The sequence below is a fragment of the Erinaceus europaeus genome, chromosome 11 (genome assembly GCF_950295315.1).
Source record: "Erinaceus europaeus chromosome 11, mEriEur2.1, whole genome shotgun sequence".
NCBI lineage: Eukaryota > Metazoa > Chordata > Mammalia > Eulipotyphla > Erinaceidae > Erinaceus > Erinaceus europaeus.
Genome location: NC_080172.1, coordinates 5,862,455 through 5,885,688, shown reverse-complemented (window position 1 = coordinate 5,885,688; position 23,234 = coordinate 5,862,455). Strand labels below are relative to the sequence as shown.

Here is a 23,234-nt window from a genome sequence, read left to right as displayed (position 1 = left end):
TAAAGTAGAGCTCATCACTGCTCTGGAAAAACACAAACAAATTTTTACATTTTATTTATTTATTTTTGGCTATCAGGATTTACACTGGCTCACACAATTCAATTCCACTGTTCCCAATGGATATCCTTCCTCCTCCTCCTCCTCCTCTTCTTTTCTGATATTAAGTGAGAGAGGGAAATAGAGGAGAGACACCTGTGCAGCCTTGGTGACCAGGGCCTTGATCATGGTAAAATTTATGCTCGACCTGGTCAGCTATTTCCCAGTCCCTTAATTTTTTTTCCAGAATAAAAAGTATTTTCCACATAGTAAAACTTGTTTTTCTTTTTCTTTCTTTCTTTCTTTCTTTCTTTCTTTCTTTCTTTCTTTCTTTCTTTCTTTCTTTTCTTTTCTTTGCCAGCATGGTTATTACTGAGGTGGCTGTACAACGAATCTTCTATTGCTGACAGCCATTTTTTTTGTATTATGATAGACACAGAGAGAAACAGGGTGACATAGGGAGGGAGGGAGAGAGAGAGAGAGAGAAAGAAAGAAATGCCTGTAGTCAGCTTCACTGCTCATGAAGTTTCTGCCTCCAGCTGTGGGACCAGGGGCTCAAACTGGGTCCTTGTGTGTAGTAACACACACTTTACCGGCTGTGTCACTGCTGGTCTCTCTCTCTCTCTTCTCCTTTCTCTCTGTCTGTCTGTCTGTCTGTCTGTCTGTCTCTCTCCCTTTATGAAATGCTGGAGGACTAAGCCTCATATGTGTGATATTGCTGAGCAGTCTCCTTGGACCAAATATTTGTTTATTTTTCTTTAACACCACGACTCCTGGACTGATTTTTTTTTCCCTCTCACTGTTACTTAATTTTTTTAAAGAAGATTTTATTTATTTATTCATGAGAAAGATAGGAGATAGGACCAGACATTACTCTGACACATGTCCTACTGGGGATCGAACTCAGGACCTCACGCTTGAGTGTCCAGAGCTTTGTCACTGTGCCACCTCCCAAACCACTACTTTTTTCTTTTCTTTTCTTTCTTTCTTTTTTTTTTTTTTAATTTCAGGATATTGAGAGATAAGAGAGAAAGAAGGCATGATGCTGCTAGTCCCTGTTTGGGCGCCAGATGCTGGGCTAGCTTTGCGGGCGGGAGAGAGATGACTAGGGACTCATGGCTGAGTGGGATGAGTTCAGTCTTCTTCATTGATGAGGAATGCAGCGCAAGCTAGCTCTCTCTAATCACAATCTTGTCATTATATGTCTCCTGAGGCTGAAGTGTCAGGTCAGAAGAGGATGTATGTAGGATAGGGGCTGGGGAGAAGGAAAAAGTGCACGAACAATTGGGGATTAAACCAGTGCGAACAAAACTATGATTATGTAAATAGGCCACAACATCAAGCAATGCACCAGAAGGGGTCTTAGAAGCAGAATTTAGAAGCAGACCAACATGATGCCACAGCACTGCCCCACCATTAGTGGCACCTCCTCTAGTGTTATTCCCACGGCCTTCCGAGTGCTGCCAGGGCACATGGGGGTGGGGGAAGCATTTTTAAGAGACACAGCAGCTCCATCACACCTTTCCCAGCTCCCTCAGTGCTGTCGATGCTGCTCTTGACTAGGTGAGCTATCTCTAGGTCTGAAAGCCTTATTTTAAAATTTATTTTAATTTTTATTTACTGGGGGATTAATGGTTTTACAGTCGACAGTAAAATACAGTAGTTTATACATGTGTAACATTTCTCAGTTTTCTTTTTAAAACATTTTAAGCTGAATATGGACCCCAGATCACATCTAATCGATGGAGTTTACAGTCAACAATATTTATACACCTTTCCATATTTGAGAACTACTTTCTTCCCTGATCCATCTTTCTGGTCCTCTTTCCAGCCATGACATCATCTCCCCAGACAATAACTTGGATCCACCGTCATATCAGATTTCAGGCTCAGGGGAAAAAAGAAAAAAAAAAAAAAAAACCAAAAAACTAATATAGCTGCAGGCCCTTAGGAATATAACTAAAATATGCCTACTAGCTATCTACGAAATGGAGACCCCTCCCAACTCTTCATCTGCACTATTCCAGCCTTTAGGTGCATGATTGTAAAACAATTTGTTTGGCTTTGTATGTTAACTCTCTTTTCAGCCACCAGGTTCCAGATGCCAGCATGATCTCAACCAGACTTCCCTGGGCAGATGACCCCACCAATGTGTCCTGGAGCTCTGCTTCCCCAGAGCCCTTCCCCACTAGGGAAAGAGAGAGGCAGGCTGGGAGTATGGATCGACCTGCCAATGCCATGTTCAGTGGGGAAGCAATTACAGAAGCCAGACCTTCCACCTTCTGCATCCCACAATGACCCTGGGTCCATATTCCCAGAGGGTTAAAGAATAGGAAAGCTATCAGGGGAGGGGACTGGATACAGCGTTCTGGTGGTGGGAATTGTGTAGAGTTGTACCCCTCTTATCCTATGGTTTTGTCAATGTTTTCTTTTTATAAATAAAAAATTAAAAAAATTATTTACTTATTTATTTATTGGGTAGAGACAATAAGAAATTGAGAGGAAGGGGGAGATAGAGAGAGAGACAGAGAGACACCTGCAGTACTGCTTCGTCACTCATGAAGCTTTCCCCTTGTAGGTGGGGACTAGGGCCTTGAACCTGGGTCCTTGTGCATTGTAACACATGCATTCAACCAGGTACACCGCCACCCAGTCCCCATTTCTCAGTTTTCCACATAGCAGTTCAACCCCCTCCAGGTCTTCCTCTGCCATCCTGTTCCAGGACCTGAGCCCTCCCCTCACCCACCCCAAAGTCTTTGATTTTGGTGCAGTGCACCAACTCCAGTCCAAGTTCTATTTAGTGTTTTCTTATTTTTCAAGTTCTGTTATTTTATTAGTGATTTAATAATGCTCGACAAGACAAGATTGTGGGATAAAAGGGGTACAATTCCATACAGTTCCCACCACCAGAGTATCATAACCCATCCCCTCCATTGGAAGCTTCCCTGTTTTTTATCCCTCTGGGAGTGTGGACCAGAATTCTTTTTGGGGTGCAGAAGGTGGGAGTTCTGGCTTCTGTCATTGCTTCTCTGTTGGACATGGGTGTTGCCAGGTGGATCCACACCCCCAGCCTGTTTCTGTCTTTCCTTAGTGGGGCAGGGCTCTGGGGAGGTGGGATTTGAGGACACATTGGTGAGGTCGTCTGCCCAGGGAAGTCAGGTTGTGAAAGTCTTATATAATTGAAGTATCGTTGAGATAAATACTGTATTACCTTCAAGTATGCATCCTAATGTGGTGGTTCTGTGCAATGTGAAAGGGTGGCTCCAGTGTCTGTTCCCCATCCATTCTTAGCACTTTTTCAATTGTTCCATGTCATGTAATTGTTGAACCCCCATGCCCTCTGAAGTATGTATTTTATTTTATTTTATTTTTTTTATATATTTTATTATTTTTTTTTAATTTAAGAAAGGATTAATTAACAAAACCATAGGGTAGGAGGGGTACAACTCCACACAATTCCCACCGCCCAATCTCCATATCCCACCCCCTCCCCCGATAGCATTCCCATTCTCTATCCCTCTGGGAGCATGGACCCAGGGTCATTGAGGGTTGCAGAAGGTAGAAGGTCTGGCTTCTGTAATTGCTTCCTCGCTGAACATGGGCGTTGACTGGTCGGTCCATACTCCCAGTCTGCCTCTCTCTTTCCCTAGTAGGATGGGTCTCTGGGGAAGCTGAGCTCCAGGACACATTGGTGGTGTCTTCAATCCAGGGAAGTCTGGCCGGCATCCTGATGACACCTGGAACCTGGTGACTGAAAAGAGAGTTAACATACGAAGCCAAACAAATTGTTGAGCAATCATGGACCCAAAGCTTGGAAAAGTGGAGAGGAAGTATTAGGGAGGTACTCACTGCAAACTCTAGTGTACTTCTGCTTTCTTACTTTGGTGCCATACTCCAAACTCAGTCATTTTCTGCTTTGTGTTTCTACTTCTTCTTTTTTTTTTTTTTACATGCATAACATTCCCCAGATTCCCATTTAGCAATACAACCCCCACTATTTCATTCATCATTTTTCATGGACCTGTATTCTCCCCACCCACCCACCCCAGAGTCTTTTACTTTGGTGTAATACTCCAATTCCATTTCAGGTTCGACTTGTGTTTTCTTTTCTAATCTTGTTTTTCAACTTCAGCCTGAGAGTGAGATCATCCCATATTCATCCTTCTGTTTCTGACTTATTTCACTCAACATGATTTTTTCAAGGTCCATCCAAGATCGGCTGAAAACGGTGAAGTCACCATTTTTTACAGCTGAGTAGTATTCCATTGTGTATATATACCACAACTTGCTCAGCCACTCATCTGTTGTTGGACACCTGGGTTGCTTCCAGGTTTTGGCTATTACAAATTGTGCTGCCAAGAACATATGTGTACACAGAACTTTTTGAATGGATGTGTTGGGTTCCTTAGGATATATCCCCAGGAGGGGAATTGCAGGGTCATAGGGTAGGTCCATTTCTAGCCTTCTGAGAGTTCTCCAGACTGTTCTCCACAGAGGTTGGACCAATTGACATTCCCACCAGCAGTGCAGGAGGGTTCCTTTGACCGCACACCCTCTCCAGCATTTGCTGCTGTTACCTTTTCTGATGTGTGACATTCTCACAGGAGTGAAGTGATATCTCATTGTTGTCTTGATTTGCATTTCTCTGACAATCAGAGACTTGGAGCATTTTTTCATGTGTTTCTCAGCCTTTTGGATCTCTTCTGTGGTGAATATTCTGTCCAATTCCTCCCCCCATTTTTGGATGGGGTTATTTGTTGTCTTGTTGTTGAGTCTGGTAAGCTCTTTATATATGTTGGTTATTAAACTCTTATCTGATGTATGGCATGTAAAGATCTTCTCCCATTCTGTGAGGGGTCTCTTGATTTGGGTAGTGGTTTCTTTTGCTGTGAAGAAGCTTTTTAATTTGATGTAGTCCCATAGGTTTATACTTGCCTTAGTCTTCCTTGTAATTGGATTCGTTTCATTGAAAATGTCTTTAACATTTATGCGGAAAAAAGTTCTGCCAATATTTTCCTCTAAGTATCTGATAGTTTCTGGTCTAACATCCAAGTCCTAGATCCACTTGGAATTTACTTTTGTATTTGGTGAAATACAGTGATTCAGCTTCATTCTTCTGCATGTTTCAACCCATTATTTCCAACACCATTTGTTGAAGAGACTCTGCTTTCCCCATGTAATAGTCTGGGCCCCTTTGTCAAAGATTAGATGTCCATAGGTGTGGGGCCTCATTTCTGGGCTCTCAATTCTATTCCACTGGTCAGTGTGTCTGTTCATGTTCCAGTACCAAGCAGTTTTGATGACAATGGCCCTATAATATAGTTTGAGATCTGGCAGTGTGATGCCTCCAGTTCTGTTCTTTTTTCTCAAGATTGTTTTGGCAATTCTAGGTCTTTTCTGGTTCCAGATAAACATTTGTAGCATTTGTTCTATTCTCCTAAAAAATGTGCTTGGGATGTTGATGGGGGTAGCATTAAATTTGTAGATGGCTCTGGGTAACATATTCATTTTGATGATGTTAATTCTTCCAACCCATGAGCATGGAATATCTTTCCACTTCTTTGTGTCTTTTTCAATTTCTTTGAGTAGTGACTCATAATTTTCAGTATACAAGTCTTTCACTTCTTTGGTTAGGTTTATTCCTAGATATTTTATTGTTTTTGTTGCTATAGAAAAAGGAACTGATTTCTGGATTTCAATTTTGAAGTATTTATTTTTATAGTTATTCGATTTTCCCTTTTGTTGCCCTTGTTGTTTTTTATTGTTGTTGTAGTTGTTATTGTTGTTGTTATTGATGTTGTTGTTGTTAGGTAAGACAGAGAAATGGAGAGAAGAGGGGAAGACAGAGAGGGGAAAGAAAGACACCTGCAGACCTGCTTCACCGCCTGTGAAGTGACTACCCTGTAGGTGGGGAGCTGGGGACTTGAACCGGGATCCTTACGCTGGTCCTTGCGCTTTGCACCATGTGCGCTTAACCCACTGCACTACTGCCCTACTCCCTGAAGTATTTATTTTTATAAAAGGAGATTTCTACCCTTTGACCCTCACTCACCTCTCAGCCCGTCGCCTCTGGCAATCCCCGATCTCTTTTCTGTGTCTGTGACTTTTGTGTAGTGTTTTAGATTTCACACAAAAGTGCAATGCTACAGCATCCCCCCCCCCTTTTTTGGTGAAAGCCCATGGTATGATAGTCTTCTGATACTGAGAGGGGCGGCTACTAGGATTTTTGTTTTTTAATAGCACTCTGTTCTTTTTAACTTCCTTTGTTTTGAAGAATTATGTTTTATTCATCTTTCTGGATCTCTTTTGGAAACATGTTTTCCACATTATTTTCTGCCGATGGGTTTGGGTCAGTTTCCTTTGACTTAGTGGTAATGCAAAACTGCACCATTCCACTGACTGGTTGCTCTCACCCTGAGGGAAAAAGAGCTTTTTTGGCTCTTGTTATGGCAGGAGGAGTAAGTGCCGGGGTGGAGTGGATTTCAGAGGAACACAGGGACAAGAGCTAACAGAATGTGGGCATGATGGGAGCGGATGGTTGCAATTTCCTCCCGGTCTTGAAAGCAGTTCCTGAAATTCCTTTTCTCCTTGGACATGATGGAAGTCAGGCAGTCTTCTGGTTAGGTCCCTGCCCCTACCTTTTTGTTTGTTTTTTAATTTTTTATTAGTGATTTAATAATGATTAACAAGCTTGTAAGGTAACATGGGTATAATTCCATACAGTTCCCACCAACAGAGTTCTGTGTCTCATCCCCTCCATTGGAAGCTTCCCTACTCTTTGTTCCTCTAGGAATATGGACCAAATTTCTCTATGGGATACAGAAGGTGGAAAGTCTGGCTTCTGTCATTGCTTCTCTGCTGGACATGGGCATTGGCAGGTGGATCCACACCCCCAGCCTGTTTCTGTCTTTCCCCAGTGGGGCAGGGCTCTGGGGCGGTGGGGTTCCAGGACACATTGGTGAGGTCGTCTGCCCAGGGAGGTCAGGATGGCATCATGTAGTGCCTGAAACTTGGTGGCAGGAAGGCAGTGAGATAGAAAGCAGGACAAAATGTTTAGTAAACAGGAACCCAACGGTAGGACTAGAGCAGATGAAACTAGGGATATTTGGGTGGGAAGGATCAAGGAAGTCTATTTTAGGTATTTTTTAGTCCACCTTTGTGTTAGCTATTAGGCTCAGGCAAGAATTACTAGTCACGGGCCCCTTGGAACGTAACTAAAATAGACCTGCCCCTGCCTTTTAGAAAGCAGCAACCCCAGAGATTATAGGTGATTTGGGTCAAGCCCTGAAAAATCTCCCTAGCCCACAAGTAGCAATTTGACCTACAGGCCAGTGGATTTATATATAGCTACCTTTAGAAAGAACTAGTATGGGGAGTCTGGCGGTAGCGCACCAGGTTAAGAGCACGTGGCGCAAAGCACAAGGACCAGCCCCATTCGAGTCCCCGGCTCCCCACCTGCAGGGGAGTCGCTTCCCAGGCGGTGAAGCAGGTCTGCAGGTGTCTGTCTTTCTCTCCCCCTCTCTGTCTTCCTCTCCTCTCTCCATTTCTCTCTGTCCTACCCAACAATGATGACATCAACAACAACAATAACAACTACAACAAGAAAACAAGGGCAACAAAAGGGAATAAAATAAATAAATACTAAAAAATGTTAAAAAAAAAAAAAAGAAAGAACTACTATGCACCACTTAGTTACTCATCTCCTCAAGCCTAGGACTGAAAAGCAGGACTCAGTTTCTGGCTGAGAATCTTTCCATTTTTTATATTTATTTATTATCTATCTATCTATCTATCTATCTATCTGTCTCCAGGTTATCCCTGGGGCTTGGTGTCAGCACTATGAATCCACTGCTTCTGGTGGCCAATTTTTCCATTTTATTGGATAGGACAGAGAGAAATTGAGAGAGGAAGGGGAGATAGAAAGATAGACACCTGCAGACCTGTTTCACCACTTGTGAAGTGACCCCCCCCCCCCAGGTGGGCTCTTTTCCATTTTACCTTGACCTGGAATTCGAGGGTTCCAGCAGTGGAGAGACTCGGGGACTCTTAAATGATTTGGCCCAATTATTTTTTTAAATTTTTTATTATATTTATTAGATAGAGACAGCCAGAAATTGAGAGAGGAGGAGGAGATAGAAATGGAGAGACACAGACACCTGCAGCCCTGCTTCACCACTTGCAAAGCTTTCCCCCTGCAGGTGGGGACTGGGGGCTTGAACCCAGGTCCTTGCACATTGTCACATGTTCATTCAACCAGGTGCGCCACCACTGGGCCCCTTTTATCCCAATACTTTACCAACCCAAAAATGCTCAGCTTAGGACTTAAAGCAGTTTATAGTATAATTCTTATATAGTTGATAATGATGAGCAGATGCAAGTAATTATTTTTCTCTCTGTGAATGACTTTTTAAAATGTATTTAATTTTATTTTTCTCATGTTTAATAGAATGGAAAGGAATGGGGAGCCGTGTAGAGTAGGGAGAGCAAAAGAGATACCTTTAGTACTGCTTCACAGCTTGTCAAGAGCCCCTCCCTGCAGGTGGGGACTGAGTGCTTGAACCCAGATCCTTACTTGGTAACGTGTGTTCAGCTAAGTGCACCACTACCTAGTCCATCTTCCTTCCTTCCTTCCTTCCTTCCTTCCTTCCTTCCTTCCTTCCTTCCTTTTTTCATTTCTCTCTCTCTCTCTGTCCACCAAGGTTACTGTTGGAGTTTACTCACCTATGTAATACCACCACTGCCAGCGGACAGTCATTTTTTTTTCCTTTTATAGAGGGTGAAAGACAGAGCATGGGAGAGAGAAAGAGAGATACTAAAACTCCACTCATGAAACTTCCCCTTGTAGGTACTTCCATATGGTAACCAGGGGCTCAAACCCAACTCTTTGTATGTGGCAAAGTGTGCGTTCCTCCAAGTAAGCAATTTCTAGGTCCTCTTACCCCTTATTATTTTTTTTAATTTTTATTTATAAAATGGAAGCTCTGAAAAAAACCATAGGATAAGAGGGGTACAACTCCACACAATTCCCACCACCAGAACTCTGTATCCCCTCCCCTCCCCTGATAGCTTTCCTGTTCTTTATCCCTCTGGGAGCATGGACCCAGGGTCATTGTGGGATGCAGAAGGTGGAAGGTCTGGCTACTGTAATTGCTTCCCCACCGAACATGGGCGTTGACAGGTCGATCCATACTCCCAGCCTGCCTCTCTCTTTCCCTAGTGGGGCAGGTCTCTGGGGAAACAGGGAAAATGGAGACCCCAAATCTTCATCCTCAATATTCCAGCCTTTAGGTTCACGATTAGTCAACAATTTGTTATGCTTTATATCGTAACTCTTTTTCAGCCACCAGGTTCCAGATGCTACCGTGATGCCAACCAGACTTCCCAGGGCAGACAGCCCCACCCTTTATTTTTTAAAAGGCCACAGGGAATAAAACTGACACATACACAGTGTTGAATGTCGAACACTTGGCCTATTGCTGCACAGTTCTTGTCTAGTTGAACCTGTGGCGGTCTTCACAGCCCAGTTAATTGCTGCTTAAGCAGGCGCTCTGGCCACCCTCTGCACAACGTTTAGGCCACTGAAGTGTCTTCTTTAGAGAGAGGGCAAGAATAACTGCCTGTGCATGATGCAGAGTGCCAGGAAGGTCTAATACAGTCTGTGGGCCGACGCTTACTGACGTAAATAAAGTTTTATTGGAACCCAGCCCTGCTCACTTGCCGGCTTGCTGTTTTGGCTGCTTTTTTCAACATAATGGCAGGATTGCTTTGCGTTGCTAGAGACCACTTGCCCCCAAAGTGGGAAATGTTTACTCCTTGGCGTTGTTCAGAACAGTCTGTCCAGCCCTGGACTGCCAGGAAGAATGGCTGCTGAGTTGTGCTGAATTTAAGTATAAATTAGCATCTCAAAGGCAAATGGCAACTGGTGATAACTTACTCCCTAGACCCAGAGCCAAGCCTGCCTTCTCGCCTGCACGCCCAGCTCTTCTCCACAGACCTCACTGCTGCTCCAGCAGAACGTGTGTTTTTAAGTGAATCCAACTGTACACCTCCTGTTTATAACTTCTGGAGGAGCAGATTAAGTATTGTAATTTATCTGCTTGCAAGAAGAGAGCGAGAGCGAGAGAGAGGAGACAGAGGAGGAGGGAGGTAGGGGAAGGAAAGAAAGAAGAAAAGAGAGAGAGATAGAGAGGAGAGAGCCTGCCCCTTGGGAGGGGATGGCATGCCTTGCACGTGCCAACATGTCTCTGTGGATCAGAAACCATTATTAGTTCTAGCAGGAAAAAAAAAAAATCCTCACATCTGTTATTCAAACACAAACACAGCCCATGGAACCAAAAATAAAACCCACACAGATCAAAGTCAGCGTGCAGGAAGACAATTTTAGACTGATTTTAAGGTCAGAGAAATAGTCTCACTGAAATGTTTAAAACCACCACCATCCCCCCCCCCCAAGGGAAAAAAAATGCCAACTCCCTGGTGATTGAGCACAAGGCTGTTGTTGTTGTTTGCTTTAAGGTTCGTTTATTTTAATGAGAGAAACCAAAGTACTGCTGGCTCTGACGAGGTGATGCTGTGATTAAAAAAAAAAAAAAAAGCTGGGTCCTCCAGGCATAGAAGTCTGCTGCACAACTCCTGCACGCTCGTCCCGGCCCTTGGCCTTCGTTGAGAGGGTAACAGTCCATTCCACTGTACAGACCGTCTACTCCACGTCTAGTCTCCAGACCAGGGAGGGATGGAAAGATTCCTGACTTCTAATGTCACCTGAAAGACCACCAGAAATACACAGCTAGGCTGATGACACTGTTTCCCAGCTCATGGCGTTCACATTATCTGTAGCTTGGAAACTTAACCCTTGTGCTCATAGGCAGTCTAAAATTAGGACTTCCTTCTGTCTGTGCTTGCCCAACAATTCACTTTTCACCCACCAGATGTCCAGATCTCTAAGGACTGTACCGGTGCTGTAACTGTGTGCTACACATACCTAAGAAACATGGTACTTGGCACCACACTAGAAGGAAGGAAGGGAGGGAGGAAGGGAGAAAGAGAGGGGAGGGTTAGGAATTGGGCAACTCAAAAGTTTTTTGTTATTTAGTTTTTTTTTTTTTTTAAGCATAAACTCAGGTTATAGTTTAACCAAGTAGCACAATCACTTTTTTGAAGTTGGTGGAGCAGTATCAAGCCTTAGCTATTCACCACACATCTTATTGTGTCTGTGTCTGCGTTTGTGTTGTGCCACGTCTGGTCCTTCTGGCTTCGTTTATAATGACAAAACTGTTTGTTTCCAACCGTATGCTCTTGTCTGGTTTAATTATCTGCAGAATGCTCCAAGGCCAGGTCTGTAGAGACTTGCTTCACAGATGCTATTGATGGTGACAGAGAAACAGGATTCCTGAAACTTTATTTCTCACATCTTATCATTGGACCCCTCCTACAACCAGACCACTTCTGAAAGCAATACTGTTAATATCTGATGCTTCCCCCAAACTTCTGGGTAACAGATCTTACAGACCAAGGACAATAAATATTGTTTCCTTTCGGCTCCTGGCAAGTTCATTATTACTGGACAGGGATCAGACCTCTTTTGTCTTTGGTTCAGATTCAAAAGCAAGACTCAGCGGGGATAACCGTTAGTCCAGATGTTGCTTGAAGTGCAAAGCGACTTCCCGCCATCACTTTTCTGGCATTTCTTTGTGTGAGGCGGGGAGGGGGAGGTCTGAGCAAGGAAAAAGAGCAAGAGATGAAAGGGTTCCAGGAACTCTTGTTTCCCCCCACATGGTGTTATGTCTTAGATAGAATTTAGAGCAAAATTACAAACTGCTTGGAAAGATGTCCTGGTCTAAGAGGTGGGTGGCACAGAGGGTAAAGCATTGGTTTCTCAAGCAGGAGGTCCTGAGTTCAGTCCCCAGCAGCACATGTACTAGAGTGATGTCTGTTTTTTTTTTCTCTTTCTTATTAATAAATTTAAAAAAAAAAAAAAAGGAGAGGGTCGGGCAGTTAAGCGCACATGGCGTGAAGTGCAAGGACCGGCGTAAGGATCCTGGTTCGAACCCCGGCTCCCCACCTGCAGGGGAGTCGCTTCACAGGTGGTGAAGCAGGTCTGCAGGTGTCTGTCTTTCTCTCCCCCTCTCTGTCTTTCCCTCCTCTCTCCATTTCTCTCTGTCCTATCCAACAATGGTCAACAAGAACAATAATAACTACAACAATAAAACAACAAGGGCAACAAAAGGGAAAATAAATAATAAAAGAAAAAAGAAAGGAGAAGGAGGAAACAGGAGGGGAAGAAGAAGGAGGGAGGGGAAGAAGAAGGGGAAGTAGGAGGAGGTGGAGAAGGAGAAAAAAAGAGAAGGAGAAGGAGAAGGAGAAAGATGTCCTGGTCCTCAAAGCCGACTTAACTGGGAAGCTTGCGGCGGGAAATGTAGGAGATAGAAAGGCCATTGCCAGTTGTCCCCACAGTCCCCCAGGGAAACTCTAATTAGGTCCCAGTGAGAACTTCAATTGAATGTTCTAGAAAGGGTTCGAGGTTCTATGATGCAAACTTAGCTTCAGCCTCAGAACTGTGCTCACTGGTAGACCTGAGGGGCAGAAGTTACTATATTGTACAACGTACTCTGCTTGCTGCGCAGGAGGAGAATCTTTGAAAATAACTCTATAGATATAAATTTAATAAACAACAACAACAACAAAACAACCCCAGAATCAAAGAACTGGATACTCGATAAGGCACACACACACACACACACACACACACACACACACACACACACACCCCAGCATAAAATGCCAGTTAAGAATGAAAGAGTTCTACGTGGGGTTTCTATGCCCCCAATTCCAGGTCTCAGATACAGACTTCTCTTAACCTTCAACCAGTAAACAGCAAAGTTAAAACAAGAGCTGGTCTCTCCAGCCTCAGGATGAAAGCCTGTCGTTTATTGCTGAGACCAACTACATGGTGTTTTAGATCACGCGGAATAATATTTTCACCGTTGACATTTGCAGACTTCAAAAAAACAACCTAGACTGAGAGAGAGCTTTTAGCTCACGTGTTAAATCATGGCATAAGTATTAGATTTGTGGTCACCTCTGTTTTCCACTTCAACTAACAGTCATCCCTTGAGGTCTGCCTCTGTCTTCACAACAGGAAATGGGGGGTAGGAGGGGGGGCAAGCCGAGAAAGGAGCTCAAGGCCTCAGGTGGTGCTTTCCCAGTCACTGGTGGAGAAAGATCTTGGGAGTCAGGAGTAAGGAAAAGATTCTTTAGGCTTTCCGTATACTTCCATGGGCTCCTAGCTACACCAGGGCTCCTAGCTACTCCTAGCTCACAATGGCAGACAGAACACTGCCAGGAAGTATGAGGGAGGAGGAGACGCGTGTGTGTGTGTGTGTGTGTGTGTGTGTGTGTGTGTGTGTGTGTGTGTGTGTGTGTGTGTGTAAATTTAAGTGGCTGGTTACAGACATTATAGTTTGATTTTTTTTAAATTTATTTATTTCCCCTTTTTGTTTTATTTTTGTTATTACTGTCATTGTTGTTGGATAGGACAGAGATAAATGGAGAGAGGAGAGGAAAACAGGGAGAAAGAAAGATAGACACCTGCAGACCTGCTCCACCACCTGTGAGGTGACGCCCTTGCAGGTGGGGAGCTGGGGGCTTGAACCTGGGATTCTTAACGCTGGTCCTTGCACTTTGTGCCACGTGCGCTTAACCTGCTGTACTACCGCCCGACTCCCTGACTTTTTTTTTAGGATATTAGAGTTCCATGATTTATCAAGACAAAAATCATGAATAGTCAAAAATAACAACAATAAAATGCTTGAGCTGCCCCTTAACTAAAGACTAGAGTTTCATGTAGAGAGCATGCCATGAGAACGTGACCTCTCTGTTAGCATTGTGGATTTTCAGCTGATTCTTTCATGGCTAGGATCTAGCACCTAGGATCTAGGATCCTAGGATGTAGTCCTAGGATCTAGCACCGTGCCTGCGTGCAGCGGCCAGGAAAGAGCGCATGGCCAAGCACGGGTGTTGCCATGAGTGTATGTGACTGTGTGATGCTGGTGTAGAATGAATACTGCACAGGTTAAGTCTGATTCCACTGGAGTTTTGATTTTTATATTTTATTCATTTGTGATTGGATAGAGACAGAGAGAAACTGGGAGAGGAGGAGGAGATAAAATGAAGGAGGGAGAGAGAGACAGACAGACAGACACACACACACACACCTGCCGACCTGCTTCACCGCTTGTGTAGCATCCCCCATACAGGTTGGGAGTTGAGGGCTTGAACCCCAGTTCTTGGAGGGTCCTTGCACTTCATACTATGTGCACTTAGCCCAGTGCACCACCACCCAGCCTCCTGTAAATATTTATACATGCACTTTAAAAAAAAATTATTTTATGTATTTATTATTAAATAGAGGCAGAGAGAAATTGAGAGAGGAGAGAGGTAGAGAGACAGAGAGACACCTGCATTCCTATCTCACCACTCGTGAAGCTTCCCCCCTACAGGTGGGAACAGAGGGCTTGAACCTGGGTCCTTGCGCACAGTAATGTATGCGCTTAACCAGGTGCGCCACCAGCCAGCCCGTAAGAATTAGAGATGATGTGAGCTCACTGCTCACCCCCCTTGCATGGAAAACTCACAGTCCTGTCATTATTCAGTCCCTCCCCAGTTGTCTTGTCTGTGTTGAAAGCTTATTGTTTCAAGTTTGATTAGTGTTGTTTCCTAGCCTCACTCTCAGGCAGAAGTTGAAAAACAAGATCAGAAGAGAAAACACAAGTAGAACCTGAACTGGAATTGGCATATTGTATGGGGTGGGTGGGTGGATGGATGGGGAGAATACAGGTCCAAGAAGGATGACAGAGGACCTAGTGGGGGTTGTATTGTTATATGGGAAACTGGGGAATGTTACGCATGTACAAACTATTGTATTTACTGTTGAATGTGAAACATTAATTCTCCAATAAAGAAATTTAAAAATAAATAAATAAAATAAAAATATCCCCCCACCCCCCCAAAAAAAAAGGGCCCGAGAGCCCGAGAGAGTTAGTTTATCAGGAAATGAACTTTGGCTGTCAACATACTGTTCGCAGAAGGACAGAGGCCAGTCTCGGCATTCTCCGTGTCACACAGCTCTGCCCTTTGGTAGGTAACAGCCCAATGTCACGAAGCCTAGAATTACTCCACAGAGAAAAACAAATTATCCCGGGAGGGCTGAAGAGAAGTGGGCTGTCAGAAAGAGCAGAGGCAGACAGAGAGGCTTTTGATTCCGAGCTTGGTTTTCGAGGGGGGCGATCTAGCCAGCACTGCATCTCTCTCTCTTCCTTGTCTGTTGTTCACGTTGAGCTACTGGAAGGGTTTTGCTGCAGCTTGATTTTATTCAAAGATCTAGAAGTTGGAATAAGAATCATTCCCTTGGCTAGTATGGTGTTTTTCTCATCTCTTCCAAGTAGCACTTGGGTGTTATAGAAACACTGCTTTTTATCTTCCTCTTTTTATTTCTTTAAGAACCACTCCCGAAGCCTGCACGTTTTTTCTGGGTTTGCCGGGTCTGGGCTCCTGGCCAAGAGGACCTGCAGGCCTTTCTCTAGGTCTCCTGTTTTGTCTTTATCTGCCTGCGAGTGGAGTTCTGGGTGGGAGGGAGGGGGCGGACTAGCGATGAAGACATTGTGAGCTGTGTGGAGTGTCATCTTGTTCTCATCTATGAGTGAATTGCTCGTGTTGTTGTTTGGGATTCTTTTTTCCTGATTTGGGAATTCAGATATACTTTCTTGTGCATGGGTGGTAACTATATTTCTTTTCTATTTTTTAAACTAGTGAATGATTTTCCCTGTCCCTGTGCATGTGTGATGTCAGTGAGTGGGCTCTTTGGTCTAGATTTCTTTTTTTTCTCTATTTTTATTATCTTTATTTGCTTATTGGATAGTTAGAGACAGCCAGACATTGAGAGGGAAGGTGGAGATCGAGAGGGAGAGAGACAGAGAGACATCTGCAGCACTACTTCACCACTTGTGAAGCTTTCCCTCTGCAGGTGGGGGCCAGGGGCTCGAACCCAGGTCCTTGCACATTGTAACATGTGCGCTCAACCAGGTGCGCCACCACCTGCCCCCCCAGTCCAGTTTACTTTCCTCCATTCATTCATTCCTTCCTTCTTCCTTCCTTCCTTTCTTCCTTTCTTCCTTCCTTCCTTCTTCCTTCCTTCCTTTCTTCCTTTCTTCCTTCCTTCCTTCCTCTCTCTTTCTTTCTTTCTGGAGAGAGAGAGAGATGAAAGAGAGAGTGGTATTATTCACAATAACAAAAACCTAGAGACAACCAAAATGCCATTTGACAGCTGACTGGATAAAAAAGATTTATGGGACCTAGACTCAGAAGAGTATTATTATTCCGCAATAAAGAAAAAAGATGATATTGTGTCTTTTGGGACAAAGTGGATGGAACTGGAGAAGATGATGGTCAGGGAAGCAAGTCAGGAGGTGAAGGACTTACAAATGTGAAAAAAAAAACGCCAAAATGTTGACCTAGTTTCAAGACTGTGGCAGAACTAGAGTGGTTATCGATGGTGGTGGGGATGGGGACACAGACCTTTGGTGATGGGAATGATGGGGGGAAAGAGATGAAAGAGAGAGAGAGAGACACACACAGAGAGGAGAGAGAGCACGGCACCCCACCACCATGTATACAGCTCCCGCAGTGATGTCCACGTGTTGTCAGGACTCACCCGGTCAGTGCCTGTGCGGAGCAAGGTGTGGGCTTTTCCAGATAAGCTATTTCCCACCCCAGGGTGACTAGCTGTTTGGCTAGTCACAGGTAGGTGAGCGCTACTTTTGGAATTCAGTTCTCTATGTACCAGGGAAGCAGTCACCTTATTGAAGGTCCCCTGGGTGCTGGGCAGTGGTGCACCTGGTTGAACTTATGTGTTGCTGTGCTTAAGGACCGGAGTTCATTCCCTGGTCCCCACCTGCAGGGGGAAAGCCTCATAAGAAGTGGAGCAAAATTGCAGGTCTTTCTTTTTCTTTTTCTCTTCTCTTCTTTCCTTTTTTTTTTTTTTTTGTATTTTATTTATTTATTAGAGAGAGAGAGAGAGAGAGAGGAAACCAGACATCATTCTGGTACATGTGTTGCCAGGGATCCAACTCAGGCCTTCATGCTTCACAGGCCAATATTTTATCATCATCTGCACCACCTCCTGGATCACTCTCTTTCACCATTTCTTTTTTTTTTTAATTATTATTATTTTTTTCCTCCTCCAGGGTTATTGCTGGGCTCGGTGCCTGCACCATGAATCCACCGCTCCTGGAGGCCATTTTTTCCCCCTTTTGTTGCCCTTGTTGTAGCTTCGTTGTGGTTATTATTATTGCCCTTGTTGACGCAACTCGTTGTTAGATAGGACAGAGAGAAATGGAGAGAGGGGAAGACAGAGAGGGGGAGAGAAAGATAGACACCTGCAGACCTGCTTCACCGCCTGTGAAGCGACTCCCCTGCAGGTGGGGAGCCGGGGGCTCGAACCGGGATCCTTACGCCGGTCCCTGCGCTTTGTGCCACATGCGCTTAACCCGCTGCGCTACCGCCCGACCCCCTTCTTTCACCATTTCTATCTCCTCCCTTCTTCCCACTTAATTTCTGTCTATATCCAGTAAATAAGTCATAAAAAAAGAATGTTGCCCTGTAACGAATCCTTAGACCGAATGGATTCTCTTGAGTTCTAAGGTGCACCTGCTGCTGTGTTTCAGACGGCTACAGCAGCTAGCGGTTCATGCGACATGCCTGACTCCAGTTCTCAAAAGTGCTTTCAGTTCTTAACTCGGACACCATTTCCCACACAATACTTTTAGTCCACCTGCGTGTTACCTGTTGGGCTCAGGCAAGAATTACCAAAGTCATAGACCGCATGGAACACACCTAAAATAGACTTCCTAGCTTCTTCCCATACCAAGTTACCTAGTTTCCTTTGCTCTTTTCCAACCTTTGGGTTCCTGTTTATTGAACAATTTACTTTACATCTTACTGCCTTACAGCCACCAAGTTGCAGATGCCACTACGATGCCATCCTGACTTCCTGACTTCTCTGGACAGACAAACTCACCATGTGTGCTGGAACCTCCCCTCCCCAGAGCCCTGCCCCACTAGGGAAAGACAGAAACAGGCTGGGGGTGTGGATCCACCTGCCAACACCCAGGTCCAGTGGAGAAGCAATGACAGAAGCCAGAACTCCCATCTTCTGCTCCCCATAAAGAATGTTGGTCCATGCTCCCAGAGGGATAAAGACTAGGGAAGCTTCCAATGGAGGGAATGGGACATGGAACTCTGGTGGTGGGGACTGTGTGGAATTATTCCCTTATTACCTTACAAGCTTGTTAATCATGATTAAATCACTTTTTTAAAAACGTGCTTCTTAGAGAAATAGTAAGGTCGCTCAGCCTATCAGAGCACCGGTGTGCATGGCTGGGACTCCAGACCGTCTTCCCCTGTACCACCTGCCTTATGCCAGAACCTAGCAGTGTCCTAGTTCTCTGTGCCTCTTTCTCAATAGATCTTTAAAACAAGATAAGATAGTGCCTGAGAACTACACATCTGTCTTGAGGGTACTGTGGACTAGGAGTTGCGATGAGTTTCGCACAAGAACTAGCTGTTTCTCAGGCCGGCTTCATAAGATGCGGGCTCATAGCATTTTACAGCACAGACAGGAAGGGCTCAGGGGAGGTGTATGAGGGAGCAGTGGAGTTAGGGTTGAAGCTTGTTTGTTTTTTTCTTCTTCTTAATAGTTGGTGGTTTTGAGTTTGGTTGCCCTGAGGCTGGGAGCAGACCTGGATCTCAAGTCTATACAGAACCAGCCCAGAGGAGGCAGTGTCCCAGCATGCCCAGAGCCAGACTTGAGAGGCAACGCCCACTTAGCAGCGGGTCTCCTTAACCTCACCCTGTGGAATCTGTGTGTGATCTATATTTTCTTTCCTCTCTCTCTCTCTCTCTCTCTTTTTTCTCCCAAAACTGGAATGAAACTTGGAATAGCAAATATTGAATCAGAACCAATTCTCCTTGTTAAATCCTGCCAACTTGTTCAACAGGAAGGTTCTTTGCCAGAAATACTCACGGGTAACTGAAGGCACAGTGATGGAGTCACCGCAGAGCAGGAAGCAGGCTGTTAGGGGTTGGGACGGGGCGTTGTTCGCCTGCTTTTATTCTGGGTGGGCTAGGCAGTGCCACATGCTCAGCCTTCAGTGAGTCTGAGGGCCTCTGGGAAAATAAATGAGAGTGAGGATTTGTGGGAGGAGCTTAGGGAGACAGTGACTAGCCTGCCCACACTGACATTGTCTTCTAAAGATTTTTTTTTTTTACATTTCTTTTAAAAAATTTTTTTATTAGTGATTTAATCATAAGTAACAAGGCTGTAAAAGATAACAAGTATAATTCCACACAGTTCCCATCACCAGAGTTCCGTGTCCCATCCCCTCCATTGGAAGCTTCCCTGTTCTTTATCCCTCTGGGAGTATGGACCAAAATTCTTTATGGGGAGCAGAAGGTGAGAGTTCTGGCTTCTCTGCTGGACATGGGTGTTGGCAGGCGGATCCACACACCTCAGCCTGTTTCTGTCTTTTCCTAGTGGGTAGGGTTAAGCACACACAGTACAAAGCACCAGGACCTGTGCAATGATCCTGGTTCAAGGCCCAGCTCCCTACTTACAGGAGAGATGCTTCACAAGCGATGAAGCAGGTCTGCAGGTGTCTCTCTTTCTCTCTTCCTTTCCATCTCCCCCTCCTCTCCCAAATTCTCTCTGTCCTGTCCTATAAAATGGAAAAAATGGCCACCAGGAGCAGTGGGTTCATAGTGTGGGCACCAAACCCCAGCAGTAACCTGGAGGCTATAGACAAACAAACAAAATAATAAATGAATAAAACTTGGAGTGGGTTTATTGGACTGTACCAAAGCCAAGAATTCGGGGGAAGGGGCTGAGGGTGGGGAAGGTGGGGGGCTTTGAAGTCCTGGTGCATGGTGGTAGAAAAGGACCCAAGTTGGGGTGAGAGTGTTTTGCCGACACTCACAGGGAGATGAGGAAGTGTACCCATATGTCAACAGCTGTACTGTAAACCATTAACCTTCTCCCCAACAAAACGACAAGGAAAAAACAACTCCCAGAGAGACAGTGGGGTGAGGTTGGAGATGGGGGGTGGAGGAGGGACGGACTAAGAGCCAAAAGACTAGCTCACTCACGAGTGTTCCTGCCTTGTCCCCAAATCAAGCCCAACCCTCCATCACACTGGAGGTGTGCTAGTTTTTCCTTCTCTAAAATGTGAACTGTGGATGTGAGGTGGAGGTAGAAACCCTGGTGAGGACAAACGAATAAGTTAATAAATAGAAACAAATTGGGAAAAGTCTCTGAGAGACTTCATCAGTCCGATTTGTGTACTCATAGCTTTTCCTGCCTGCCTGCCTGCCTGCCTGCCTGCCTGCCTGCCTGCCTGCCTTTCTTTCACCTACAGTACTGCTCAGGTCTGGTTTCTGATGGTGCGGGGAGTTGAACCTGGGACCTTTGAGGCTCAGTCATGAGTCTTTTTGCATAACCATTATGCTGTCTATCGCGCCCCTGCTCAGAGCTTTTCCACCTTTGGTTCTGACTTTGTGAGCAAAGGAAGCCCTTCCAGGCAGCCTCCTTTTCACACATGATGTTGTAACGATTCCCTTCCCCCCTCCTTTTCAGATTCCTTTTTTTGAAGATATTTGTAAAGGCATTAAAGCCGGCGACACCTGTGAGCAGCTGGTGGGTTATTCTGCAGTGTATAGAGTCTGTTTCGGAATGTCCTGCTTCTTCTTCCTCTTCTTCCTCTTGACCCTGAACATCAACAACAGCAAGAGTTGTAGAGCCCATATTCACAACGGGTAAGTCCCTCAACTTGGTGGGAACATTCTCCCTCTTGCCTTATATTCAGAACAGCATTCTCGGACCCTCCTCCTCACATCCCCTTACTTGCATTCCCCTCTCTGATTTGAGGGATCATGGGGCATAGATTCTTGTCACAGAGCCACCCTAAGGGTGATGATCTGATCTGTGGCACCTGCTAGCCAAAATGAGAAATACTTGGAAGACAAGGGTTTGGTCCCATCCATCTCGGCAGGGAAATGGGGTCTTGCCCAATCAGAAGCCATTCCAGAGTCTTGTCTAATTACCGGAAAAGGCTGTTTGGAGTCACTTAATTATTTCCCCTCCATTTGGAGAGAACAGTACCAGTGGGGCAGGATCATGCCTTGACATGCTTCCGTTCTAAGGGGGCTTTTGTCCTTCCTGGAATATCATTTAAATACATTTCCTTTTTTTTTTTTTTTTTTTCTTTCTCTTTCTCCAGCTTTTGGTTCTGTAAACTCCTGCTGTTGGGAGCCATGTGCTCAGGCGCCTTCTTCATTCCAGACCAGGAAACCTTTCTGAATGGTACAGTTGGGCATATTTGGGGTTATCTGGTTATTTTTTTCTCTTTTACCCTTTTATAAAATTGTCCTAAAACATAGATCTAGGATGCCTTTGATGTTTGAAAATGCTGTGACTTAGTAAAAATGAGTTTTTTCTTGCCTGCCAACATTCTCCAACAAGCTCCACTCCCCTCCTATCTCCTTCCCTTTTCCCATCTCACCATCTTCCCCATTCCCTCCTTCCTTGAGAGGACAGCTCCCTAATTTGCTGCCTGGGAATTTGAAATGCTGATTATTTACTTACTTACTTATTTATTTATTTATTTATTTTTATTAGTGATTTAGTAATAATCATTAAGATTGTTGGAGGAAAGGGGTACAATTCCACACAGTCCCCACCACCAGAGTTCTGTGTCCCATCCCCTCCATTGGAAGCTTCCCTATTCTTTATCTCTCTGGGAGCATGGACCCAAATTCTTTATGGGGTGCAGAAGGTGGAGGGTCTGGCTTCTGTAATGGCTTGTTTGCTGGACATAGGCATTGGCAGGTTGATCTATACCCAAAAGGCTAATTTTTAAGATTGTAGCCTGAAGGACAAATGAAGTCCTTAAAAATTGTTTGAAGGGAGTCGGGCGGTAGCACAATGGGTTAAGCACACGTGGCGCAAAGCGCAAGGACTGGCTTAAGAATCCTGGTTCGAGCCCCTGGCTCCCCACCTGTAGGGGAGTCACTTCACAGGCGGTGAAGCAGCTCTGCAGGTGTCTGTCTTTCTCTCTCCCTCTCTGTCTCCCCTCCTCTCTCCATTTCTCTCTGCCCTATCCAACAACGATGACATCAGTAACAACTACAATAATAACTACAACAGTGATGAAAAACATTAAGGGCAACAAAAGGGAAAAAATTTTTAAAAATCAACAATACTTTTTAAAAAAAAAATCTGTTTGAAAAATCACTTTAGCATGTCAACGTGATGCCACTAGGCACGTTTGAAGAGTTGCAGAGAGGCCTGGTTCTTTGTGAACACAGCACAGAAAACCCAACATCTCAGAACTCAGGGCGTCTTGGTAGATGCCAGTCTGCAGCAGCCATCACAGGACGAGGACGCGTCTTACAGCTATTTGTAAACTTACCTTCTGGGAAATGGGGCAACACTGCAGTATCTTCCTTACCGATGGTGCCTGCCCAGGTTAATTCAGCATCGGAACTGAAAGAAGGGATCCTTCTTCATAGGAAATCAAGAGGAAGAAACCCCCTGAATTTCAGGTGTTGACAAAGCTGCTTAATCCAAAATGGATTCGCCTCTCTAAGGGAGATAATGAAGATACTCACATTGTCCCTCAGGGAAGCCATAGTCTCATATATATATAAGGGTTCGCTTCAGTTTTTAGCATGATGATAGTTTTACCTACTTGTTCTTTTTTTGATTAGTTATTTAATAATAATTTACAAGACTGTATGATTACCGGGTATACAGTTTCACAGAAAACCCTTCGCCAAATTTATCACCAGTTCATGGTCTTCAGTCATCTCTCTTCTACATATGTGCTGTATACACTTCAGGGTTTTGTTCTGTTTTTAGATGAAGACGGAGAGGCAGACAGAAAGTGAGAGACCGCAGCACCAAAGTGGCGGGGGCCAGTCTGAACTTGGACCATATGCATGGCAAAGTGGCGCACAGTCCTAGTGAACTATTCCTCCTGATTTGAGCTGTATACTTCCGTCTGTCTGTTTTTAAATGATAGAGATAGCTACTACCGGGTTTTGTTGTCGTGTGTGGGTAGTCTAGGTCAGCCACCGAGTGACTCTTACTG

General features: G+C 44.7%; 1 protein-coding gene across 1 annotated transcript in view; it reads left to right on the top strand.

Annotated features, from left to right (window-relative positions):
• Positions 1-23,234, top strand: part of SERINC5 (serine incorporator 5) — a 112,891-nt gene that overhangs the window by 56,284 nt on the left and 33,373 nt on the right. Inside the window, exons 3-4 of the mRNA XM_016186230.2 lie at positions 20,720-20,898; positions 21,363-21,445. Coding sequence (XP_016041716.2) covers positions 20,720-20,898; positions 21,363-21,445 — 262 coding nt within the window. The remainder of the gene's footprint in view (positions 1-20,719; positions 20,899-21,362; positions 21,446-23,234) is intronic.